The sequence below is a fragment of the Siphateles boraxobius genome, unplaced genomic scaffold (genome assembly GCF_051911475.1).
Source record: "Siphateles boraxobius isolate OS27281-9 unplaced genomic scaffold, OSU_SipBor_1 66, whole genome shotgun sequence".
Lineage (NCBI taxonomy): Eukaryota > Metazoa > Chordata > Actinopteri > Cypriniformes > Leuciscidae > Siphateles > Siphateles boraxobius.
The window spans coordinates 17430345-17442848 of record NW_027509193.1 but is presented as its reverse complement, the minus strand read 5'-3'; the positions used below and the strand labels follow the sequence as shown (position 1 = coordinate 17442848).

At 38.5% G+C, this 12504-nt stretch overlaps 1 protein-coding gene across 1 annotated transcript in view; it reads right to left on the bottom strand.

Moving 5' to 3' along the window:
• The window catches only part of cacng2a (calcium channel, voltage-dependent, gamma subunit 2a), a 134667-nt gene that overhangs the window by 62649 nt on the left and 59514 nt on the right, over positions 1 to 12504 (bottom strand). Inside the window, exon 2 of the mRNA XM_077212606.1 lies at positions 764 to 847. Within this exon, the coding sequence (XP_077068721.1) occupies positions 764 to 847 (84 nt within the window). The remainder of the gene's footprint in view (positions 1 to 763; positions 848 to 12504) is intronic.

The window sequence follows — 12504 nt, the reverse complement described above, 5'->3', positions numbered from 1 at the left end:
GCTGGGAAGTAATAACCAGACAGAATCTATTTTTATTTATTTATTTATGTATTGAATGCATTTTTGCTGATTTTTGTTGTTGCTGGGAAATCTGCTGAATTTTGTGAAAAGAATTGACAGTAAACATGGTAAAATGTGTTAATTGACAGTTATATTACTACATTGTTATTGGTAGCTAAAATAACCCACATTATTTAATATTTTAAGAGTTTTAATATTTGATTACACTTTAATAAAAAAAAACTAAGAAGAAGAATAACTATTTATTTAAACAGCGGTTTGAGTATTGCATTCCTCTTTGTAGCTGAAAGCTAAAATAATCCACAATATTTAATATTTTAATTATTTATACAATTTTAATATTTGATTACCTTTTTAATTAAAAATAACAAAGAATGACTATTTTTTAAATAGCTAGTGGTTAGAGTACTACATTCTCTTTTCTCTCTTTATTTCAATAATAATACAATTTTAATACTTTTTCAAATATTTCTTAATTATTAGCAAAGAATATGTTTTAGTGTGAATCATGGGAAACCTGCAGAGTTTTGCGGGCCTGGCTGGAAATAAACTACATACAATCTTTGCAAAAAAAAAAGTTAAGGTCAAGGATCCCCCCCAGGCAGTTGTTTTAGCAGTAACATCACTTATATCACAAAAATAGCATATCTGTTACTACTTGAAATGCCTCACAGATTGAACAAGGAAGAACAAGATGGTGAGAACATGAATACTGTCACAGAAACACTAAGGAGGCACTCACGTAAGAAGTACTCCGAGGCATCTGCTTCATAATCTGTGTCTTCTGGAAAGTGATCTATCTGCTTACACAATCCTTTGAAGTTTCCTGTAACAGAGAAACATAGTTGCAGAGTTAGGTTTGTGAATTCAAACACCACATTTCTATGTTTTGTATGACTTTATGCTTATTCAGAGTGCACCTAGGGACATGTAAGGATGTTTAGACCCAGCGCGCATGCACTCGGGTTGGGCTCGGCAACTCAAGTGAGCCCGAGGATGCGGTTCGGAGCAGAGGCCTGTCGCGAGGCCACTCCAGCAGCAGGCGGTGGCTTGTAAACAAGAGCAGCACAGCTGGTGAAGACCTGGAGCTGCTCCAACCGCTGTGCTATGGGAAGCTCATCTCCTAATGTTCATTTATTAAGCGTGCTAGAAGAACCAGACATTCTAACGCCCAGGTTCAGACACTTTTTGGCCTACTCAGTGAGGAACCTGCCACCCTCCGCCACTGCTTTGGCCCGTAGCGCATTACAGGTCAGTCAAGGTGAACTGGAGATGTGGGCCTGCAAACAGCAGCGATTACCGCAGCCTTTGATGTTTGTGTGGACATAAACAACGGGCACGGCACCAGGAGCACAGTGCCAAGCTTATGAAGTTGTTCATCCAACCCCCCCGTTACCTCTCCACTCTCCCTCCTTCATCTCCCACTCTCCCTTTTCTGTCCTCCCATGTGTTTCTCTAATGATTTAATCAGTTTTTTCTTCTTCTTCATGTTGCCAGGTGTTGCTGGGGATATTTTGGCTTATATTAGTGACATGCTTGTGGAGATGAGATGAGAGTAGAGGCCTATCAAAGAAGCTTTCATGTAGGAGACAGATTTACACTAGTCTCTCTACTCCATACAGTCTGTTCCACTAGGCTTTCAGGTTGAGAAGAAAGATAACAGGGGAGCAGTACCTTCTGCTTTTACAGGGTTAGTCGATTACGTTTTTTTAGTTTTTTTAGTTTGTATTAGTTTTCGTTTTAGTTTCAAGATGACAGCTTTTGCTTTAAGAAAATAGAATAATGCATTTTATAAGAATGCTTTGAGGTGAAGTTTGTAATTTCTGTGCCACTAGTGTCACCAAACGGAATTGCAATCAAAATGACTGTTAAGACAATTGTTTTGCAGATTTTAAACCATGCATTTTCAGCTCGAGCCAAGCAGATGAATGCAAAAGCTAACAGATAGCTTTTTCTCCAGGTATTATAGACCTGCTTGGTTTAAAGCGAGTGGATTTACAATTGGAGTTTTAAAATGTCATGTGACTAATCACTGGAGAACTGAAAAAGAACTATTCTGCTTGGCTGGTGGCACCCAAACCTGAGCGACTGTGCATGTGAAAGGTAACAGAGAGGGGGAGCATGTCTTGCTTTTTGACAGTCCTTCAAAAAGAATCTCCCACTGGTAAAAAATCTACTATATTATAATGAAATAATTGTGATTTACAGAAAATGTTATTTTGTCAGAATACATAGCAACTTTTGAATAGTGCTCAGTTACAGAAAGATAAATTAAGCCAGTGGTCCCAACCATTTTGACTCAAAAGCCCCTCAATGTCCACAACAATTTTATAAGGCCATATACAGTAAGGTAAGACATGTCCTCCAGTTTTCCTACTATAACTATGGTAAAGAAGCTGGGAAATAATCAGATAGTTCATAGATAGTTCAAAAAAAGCATAGTTATTAGTTTTAATTTTAATTAATTTAATGATGCAGTTTTAAGTTAGATTCTTTAATATATTAATATTAATAATAATGTGTTCATTTGAATAATTGGGGCCTTGGAAGTTTGCTGAAGCCCTCCTGCATCACGGCATTTTATTATACTAAATTATTAGAATCAATTTCACCCATAAAGGGATAGGTCACCCAAAAAATAGAATTCTATCATTCTGTAACTCAGTAAAAGATTTTCTGTTTTGGTCCATACATTGGTCCCCACATTTATTGCCTAATAACATACAGAGACAAAAATATAATTTTTGTGTTTCACAGAAGAAAGTCATACATATTTGTCTCAATGTAAAAAGGCTGAAAATGTTTGCTAACATTTTTTATAGCAGTAGCAGCATCTTTTACTCTGTTGGATTTGTCAGTTATTGCATTTTATGCTGCTCAAAGCCATTTGAGGTTGACTTTAATGCAATGAATTAATAATAAGCAAGCTCAAATATAGCTAATGGTGTTATGGTCAGATTGATTCAGGGGTTGTGTGAGAAACCCAACAAATGAACAATGTTTGTGTTCGACACGTCTTAATCATCCGAGCATCAGATATGCAAGTGTTGAGTTTGTATGTTTGTGATGTTCATTGCTATGATTCACCTTCCTGTGCTTTGGCTCACAATCAAACATTGCACATTGATTTCTATCAGTGAGCTCTGCGGCAATTAGCTGGAGCAGGAGAGAGAGAGAGACAGAGAGAGAGTGAGAGAGTGAGAAGATGAAAGGGAAGAGCAGGACAGAGTAGAAGGAAGAACCGAACAAAGATTACAAACATAGAATGAAAGGGAAAAGGTGGTATCCTCAAGGTAAAACAGAGAATAAGATACAATGCGTATTGATACAGTAAACAGTACAAATGTCCTGTTCATGTATGAAATGTGATGCACTTTAGGTTCTTTATGTATCAAAATACATATATGATATTGTTCAAGTATCAAATCACGTATCTTTAATATCAGGTGAGGACCTGATATTGACCATTTTAAAATATCTTTTCTGCTTGAGCTTATAATGTCTTTCATATACACAAATGATGATGTGTAATGACAAACGGCTAAATTCATGTGGAATTGGATGCAACTTAAAGTGCAATTGCTGCATGCGCTGAATTTTAGTTTTATTCAAGTTATTGTGTTCAGAGTAAATTAGACTCATTAAAGACGGCGCCTTTACAAAAATAAATCAATAAATACAGTTATAAAAATATTTACTAACAGCTTGTACCAGCACAAACACTCATATAGTGTTAAAACTATGGTTAGTATTTACTAAAGGTGCCCTAGAATTTGAAATTAAATGTATCTTGGCATAGTTAAATAACAAGACTTCAGTACATGGACATGACATACAGTGAGTCTCAAACACCATTGCTTTCTCATTTAAATCTCGTTTTTGAAAAACACCCCTGAAAAATAGGCGAATCTTCACATAACACCGACTGTGACGCAACAGTCGGGATAATTAATATGTAGCCTACGCTTGGAAAAATTTGCATATGCCAGCCTATGTTAAATGCCTGGCGGAACTGCGCATGCGAATGTGAAGACTTTTCATACCCTTCCCACAGAAAAGGAATGTCAACAGGCGTGGTTGATGTTTAAATATAATTGGATACCGCAACAGTTTAATTCGAAGTTGCTAGTTTGCTCCGCCCATTTCACCACAGACTTATTTTCGAACCTGGGACAATATCAAGAAGGCTTCTCTTAGCGTCTCATACCGAAGAATTTCCAACTATATTCCCGCAAGCGGTAAGTAGTGATTTTATTAATGATAATTTACACTGTGTCATCTAGATCCAGCGCAAGCTCCTAGTACAGTAACCAATATCAAACTCCAAGTAACGAGCATACATAACTAAATAGTATGACAAAGTAGGTTTACGCTGAGGTTAATATTTCTTGTCTGTGTTGTCATATAAAATAATACTTTTAGATACATATGTATAAATATATAATACCTGCAAGGGGACCAAAGATCCTATAATCAACGCTAGACTACGCCACCTGGAATACACCAGGAAAATAACAGCCCTATACCAGGGCACACAGGTTCGATGCCAAAAAAGGGGTGAGCAAGGATGGGTGGACTAAAATACACAAACAAGTCACTTAATTAAAATACAAAAGAACAAGAATGAAGACTTACAATACCTAATGCCACAGTCTCACTAGTAAACCGTACCCAATAACCACGTTTACTAAAGACACAAAGAGGAAGATAGCCAGCAGAGACACTTTGGATTTCCACCCCACACTCAATATCCAACAGACACAGTGATAAAGTATTAAACGCACTACGTGCAAATACACAAATCAAATTATAACCACGGCCAACCCCTCCCACTCGGCGATCCAATGAAACAATGGAAAGAAAATACACAAACTACTGACATACAAAAGATTCTATACTTGTAAAACAAAAGTACACATTCATAAACCAAAATAACAAATACATTTACTCAGAAACAAAATTAACTCAAGTTTAGACAAAACTCAAAACAATAAAAATAAAGCAAGCTTCGCCAACAAGAGCATTCAATTGAGACCCAGGCAAAGCAGCAGTGCAGTCACATTAGAAGTTTTAAATCCCGCCCTCAAATAAATCACAGGAACCCTTGGACATTGTCGCACCTGCCAAAGATAAGAAACAATTACTTTTAATTAAAAACAAACTAAATTAACTTAAAATCATACATACCACAGGAGGTTTGCAGCACTGTACTACACATCGTCACTCGCCTTTTGAGAATGCCGCCTCTTACGAGACAACACACTAAAAACATGCAAGCAATTCAGTCTCCCATTAACAAAGAACACTTTTTTTTACATACATAAACTTACCTAGCAGCTATTGGAAGAGCCAGTGCACACCAGAGAGCAAAACCAGAGGATGCATCAACCTCTCCTGCCAGCCACAAATATACTGATGTAAACATCTCAATCAAGTTCAAAGTTTGAGGTTCAAACCCAACGCTACTACACCTACCATTACTCACAACATGAAGTTTACAAGGGGCAGGACCCATAGTGACGGATACCTGGCCAACAGACCACTCACATTTTTATACTCCCCAAACTGGGCACTGATAGGCTCACAGAGTTGGCATGACACCAACCAATCAGAGCAAGGGCTATACATCCCCCTGCTACATTCGGCACTGATAGGCTTACAGGGTTAGCATGACACCAACCAATAACAGCAAGGGTAATACATACCCTGCTACATTCCACCTCCGCATTATGCATCGTCGCCCCGACGATGAACAAACCTCAGGAATCATCCGAAGGCCTAAAGGGAATCCGATACATCACTGGATATTACGCCAGAAGATGACATAGCACCTCTTACCACATCCGCCACAGTGTTTGACAAGTGTTGGACATTAAAAACTAACCAGCTATTAGCCTTAACCTTTAAAAAGAAAGACAACCCCTGAAGGGAAACTGGCGACCTGGATGCTAATAAAATGGAACGAAAGCGTGAATTTTGCACCACAATAATAGCCACGTTCCCTGCCATCGAGAGTGCCCCTAATTACCTACACAGATAATGGGGAGGCCAACAATCCCACTAGAAGGCTAGATTTAGAAGGCTCAAAAAGCACACGATCATAGAGAAAACACTGATCAATTTACTGTTACTAATTGAAAATGCCAAATACAATCTGCCATACCCTACAACCGCATACCTTGACGGAATCTTGCGGATGGGACAAGACTGGGAACACCCCTTATGACAATGTTGGGAAAAATGCGTTACAAAATTTACTGCTACCCACAGAGGTTAACTATGAAAGAAGGGTGCAACAATGCTAACGACGCCACACTTGAACTCTAAAAACGACCTATGTTGCCATTCCCTGCAACTAAGCTGGAGCTACCTTGCTGGGTGGACACTAGTTTAAGCAACTGGCATGCAAAAAACTGCTCTCTAATCACCAAGAAGTTATGAGACTTACCACAGGAGGACTGAATTTCTGATTACAAAAAAACACGAACCCAAGGGGCTTAATTACATTCTGAGACCCATGACCCGGCCAAAATTTCCAAAGAGCGGATTCAATTGGGCTTGCTGCGCTTTCAACAGTTCCTTCAAAACACCCAGCTCCACCAGGTAGCTCTACAACGGTCTCCCCTGCCCCCCATACTACATTACAGGAACAAGGAGAACTGGCTTGGATCCCAAACGCCCCCTGGAGTTCCCTCCTGCTCCCACCTAATGGCCTCACTAGAGTCCAATTTAATGCAAGAGCTACATCCCTCCTGTTCAACCATTTGACCACGCCCAAGGGTTTCTGCAAACCTGACATAACAAGGGCACCCCCGCACTATTTACCCATTGTAGAGGGAAATAACCACAGAGGAGACTGGCCCACAGCTGAAATACACTGCTGCTTTGCCTTTAAAAAAACAATACAAACAATATATTTTCAAAACACCCTCCACATAAAAAAAAGAAGGAATTATACAAGCTCACCCCGAGCTATGGCATCCTGCATACTACGCCAAATGTGGCGAAGCGGAGGACATTTGAAAATAAATATATAAAACCTGCAAGGGGACCAAAGATCCTATAATCAATGCTATACTACGCCACCTGGAATACACCAGGAAAATAACAGCCCTATACCAGGGCACACAGGTTCGTTGCCAAATGCAGGGGTGAGCAAGGATGGGTGGACTAAAATACACAAACAACAAGTCACTTTATTAAAATACAAAAGAACAAGAATGAAGACATACAATACCTAATGCCACAGTCTCACTAGTAAACCGTACCAAATAACAACATTTACTAAAGACACAAAGAGGAAGATGGCAAGCAGAGACACTTTGGATTTCCACCCCACACTCAATATCCAACACACACAGTGATAAAGTATTAAACGCACTACGTGCAAATACACAAGATCAAATTATAACCACGGCCAACCCCTCCCACTCAGCGATCCAATGAAACAATGGAAAGAAAATACACAAACTACTGACATACAAAAGATTCTATACTTGTAAAACAAAAGTACACATTCATAAACCAAAATAACAAATACATTTACTCAGAAACAAAATTAACTCAAGTTTAGACAAAACTCAAAACTATAAAAATAAGCAAGCTTCGCCAACAAGAGCATTCAATTGAGACCCAGGCAAAGCAGCAGTGCAGTCACATTAGAAGGTTTAAATCCCGCCCTCAAATAAATCACAGGAACCCTTGGACATTGTCGCACCTGCCAAAGATAAGAAACAATTACTTTTAATTAAAAACAAACTAAATTAACTTAAAATCATACATACCACAGGAGGTTTGCAGCACTGTACTACACATCGTCACTCGCCTTATGAGAATGCCGCCTCTTACGAGACAACACACTAAAAACATGCAAGCAATTCAGTCTCCCATTAACAAAGAACACTTTTTTTTTTACATACATAAACTTACCTAGCAGCTATTGCAAGAGCAAGTGCACACCAGAGAGCAAAACCAGAGGATGCATCAACCTCTCCTGCCAGCCACAAATATACTGATGTAAACATCTCAATCAAGTTCAAAGTTTGAGGTTCAAACCCAACGCTACTACACCTACCATTACTCACAACATTACGTTTACAAGGGGCAGGACCCATAGTGACGCATACCTGGCCAACAAACCACTCACATTTTTATACTCCCCAAACTGAGCACTGATAGGCTCACAGAGTTGGCATGACACCAACCAATTAGAGCAAGGGCTATACATCACCCTGCTACATTCGGCACTGGTAGGCTCACAGGGTTAGCATGACACTAACCAATAACAGCAAGGGTTATACATACCCTGCTACATTAGCTCACTCGATCCTTCTAGCTAACGTCACATTCTACACCACATAAGTTGAAGCTATATTTATTTGACAGAGCATCTAACGTTAGTCCATTTGTTAAAATGTTTTAATTTTGAAAACTGACGTATGATTATTTTGCACGCTTGTATTTCAGAGTGCACCACAGCCCTTCATAGCAGAACTCCTCATTACTATTCATGACCCTTCCAAATAAGTTAAAAACAGACCATTTCAATCTAGGGCCAATTTCTAGAGTTGAAAATGGACCTGTAAAACCATATCTGGACATTTTAAATGCCCTTAAATAAGCCACATACCCTTATGTAGATATCAGAGACAAAATTAAAATATTATTTCAACACATTCTAGGGCACCTTTACTAAAGACACACACACACAGTGAAAAATTTGGACTGAAAAAGCGTGGACAGGATTATTTTTGAGGCTGAACTTTTTGCATATGCATTTGTAAGAGTTTCCCTTTCAGACGCAAAATTTACGGGAGGAGAGAGTTTGAATAAATAAGTCAACATGATTTACTAAGATTTGCGGTAGTCAATTTACTGGTATTTGCACCATTATTTAACACCTAAAAAAGCATGTCTTAACCCATTTTGCGCTTGACATAAATGTGATCGTTGCTGCTGAGGAGGCTCTGCAGAGAACAGATCAGAACAGAGTGTGTGTTAGTTGGAATGCCAATGGACTTTATCTGAACATATTGTTTGCCAAGCCACACTATTTTAATTTGCTGCGTCTGTGTTGTTAGTAGATTACCCGCACCTGATTATCATTGTCTCTGCTTGTTTGTGACCCTACTCTAAATTTGCTCTTGGTAGATTCTGTTGGTCATAATGGAAATGAGCTGATGGGTCTGTGTTCTTTAATTTGCACATTGTCAGCAGATCAACCGCAGAACTTTCTACTCCCGTCTGGGCATTTATGATTCTGCAGTCTCGCGCAAATTTGCTGTTTAGTATATCTGGCCCTATGTTTCCTATTTGGCTGGTGCAATTCATATTGTATGCGGGAAATGGTTGTGAACATATTTTACCGATGGTTATTAATCAAATAATAATAATCAAAAGATGGAGTCCCCTAACTCTTAACTCCCTTAATTCCTCTAGTAAGAAACGGAGAACAGCCATGCTTGTGTGTATATCTCAGAGACTTCATGAGGACTTCATAAAATGATACCGATTATTACTGTCATGAATTAAATGTCGATCACTAGCAAAGTTGTGTCTGAAGGTCTGAGTTGACCTTCCAGTTTCAAGGGCTGAGGAAGACTATGATCTGCATCGTGTCTTATTTAATCTCTGCAATAGCGGAGAGGGGTCATGCATTGCCCTCCTGCTTCAGTTCCTCATAAAGCATTGCAATTGTCATTATGCTGAGAGAGAGAGAGAGAGAGAGAGAGAGAGAGAGAGAGAGAGAGAGAGAGAGAGAGAGAGAGAGAGAGAGAGAGAGAGAGAGAGAGAGAGGGAGGGAGGGAGGGATAACAGTAAATTTATGAGTGCTTGTGTGGCAGAAACCCCCGGTCAGCCCACGCACTAGGCTTTCCCATTCGCCATCAGTTGATGAACCTCCATCTCTTGTGTTCTCCATTTCCTAGCCTTTTCTCTCTGTTCATGTCAGTGGATATTCGGTTTCCATAGACACTGCCTGAGAACTGGGTAAAATCACATGTATGTGGGCGTTTTTTCAACTACATGCACTTCTTTGGTGGATTTTTATTTAAATAAAATAAAAAAAAAGTCTTAAAGTTTAAAGTCTTAAACTTTAGCATGCATTTATTTATTTATTTATTTATTCATACACATAAATTAAATTAGTTTTGGATGTGGAATAAAATGAACCCTGTTTTTGAGAAATCAGGTATTTTATTAATGAATTCAGTTGGTGTTGAGATGTGAAGTTAATTCCAGTACACTCTCCCTACAGCAATGTTTTTTTTTCTATGTTCAAGCCATTGGGGCCTTTATGCGCCTTCCCCCTAGTCTTCTCTCATCCGTCTCGCTAAGTAAGTGCTGGATTGTAAAGATGTGCTGCGTGGGATTTACTGCTGGTTAAAAGTGGGACAATTTCTCTCTGCTGAAACTCCTCACTATTCATCTCTTTACTTTTTCCTCCCCCTTTCTCTCAGTTATACTCATTTAATTCAGAACAAGCCCTGAGTTCAATTCAGTTCAAAGTGAAGATCTATAGACTGCTTAAAAATATATTAATTGCTAACAATATCATTGTGTGCTGGAGTTAGTTAGGTCCCCAATTTGGTATGCTTCCTAACTATTGTAAGTAAGCAAGGCATTTATACGTATATTTTTATACTTATAAAATATTTTTAGATATTTATATTACATAAGTATATTAGCAATTATAAGTAACAAAAAATTATCAAATATATTTCTATAAAAATATTCAAAAATAAATTTGCAATATGAATATTTTGACCTTTTTTGTATATTTTCAAATATATGTATATATATATATATATATATATATATATATATATATATATATATATATATATATATATATATATATATATAAAATATCTGAAAATATATCTTTTTGGCCATATGGAACTAGTTTAAGATGGTCTAACTCTCCCACCCTGGCCAAATGAGTATTTAGCCTGTTTAGCTGACCCCTAACATGACCAGGCTTTACCAGGGTTACATTTTAATTTGATTGTCCACTTTAGACATTCTACTGACGATAAGTAACTTTGCAACTACATGTCAGTATTAAGCAGACAGTCTACTAATACTCTAAATAATAAGTGTTTGTTGACATGTAGTTGCAAAGTTCTGTATCAGTAGAGTGTCTAAAGTAGACAATCGAAATAAAGTGTTAACTGTGTTGGTCCGAATCAGATATGTTTCTCCACTAGCTTATCCAAGGAAGACATCTTTGGTGAACCAGAATCATCAGAAACGGCATGCTGATTAACCAGCTAAATTTTGCCACATGTCGGACTAGCACTAACCAGCATAAACCAGGTTTAAGCTGGTCTTTTCCGCAGGATACCTACTGAAAACATCAACTCAGTAACTATATGTATAGCTCAGTATCTGTCCTCTCTTTTGTCCTCATTGTTTCATTATCCCTTTTTAGTCCTTTCAGCTTCTTAGAGAATGGCCATAGAAAAAACATAAAGCTCATTGCCCAACGATGGCAGATTACTGCATGGAAAAAATGTGATTTTTACTTTAATAGTAATCTTTATCTTCCCATGCTTTTCCCTTCCGCACAATTTCCATTCAGTGTGAAAGATTACAGAGGGATTATTAAAGATAATTAGGAGCATTCTCCTGCAGTCCTCCTCTCTTCTCATCTCCACCCTTCATGCCGCTCATTAGTTATCTAAAGTCGTCTTCCCTATGAAGAAAGCGTCACTATCCAGCCCTTCTCACTCACGGTATGTGTGCGTGTATGCGTTAATGAGTGACCCCTTTCACAGCTTTTTTTCTCTCTTGCTACTGCTATCATAGACCAAAGACATTGATATTTTTCCTCGCCTGTCACCGACCCTCGGTGGCCATTGTCCTATCATCGTCTGCTCGACTAAAGACAGGCATGCAGAAGAGCCGCCCACATGCTGCTCCCCTCCAACAGTGATGTCATCCCTTCAGCTCAAGAGAAAATCAATGCTGTTGCCCACACAGTTAAAGACAGAGCTGAAGAGGGTTCGTGTGTGTATGTATTTGATGTATTTGTGAGTGTGAGTGTGTGTAGGGGGTGTCAATCAGCTCAGTTCAACTCAGTGGAGGAGTAGGCCAGATTTTATTTTTATTTTTTCTGTGCTTGGATTTTTCATCAGACTCCGCCCCATCTCATCTTTTTACTGGCCTGAGTAGGTGGGTGTAATAGTTTCAAAAAGTTTACCAGAAGCCTCATGAGCTGTGCATGAGTTTCCATGGTTACAGTTGAGGCCTATCAGATGGTTATATCAAGCAGCAATCTAAGCCTTCAATTTGATTTGCAACACTCCAAGCAAAATGTCCTTTGTAAGTCCAAGTTTCACTCAGAAATTCAATGGAAAAACAGACTAACAAAATAATTTGTTCAGAGTACAACTCATCACAAAACAAAAACAAACTCAGGGAAAGAATAAGTTCACAGATGGCTACTGACCCAACCAAACAGCCCCCTCTCTCTCCAAACAT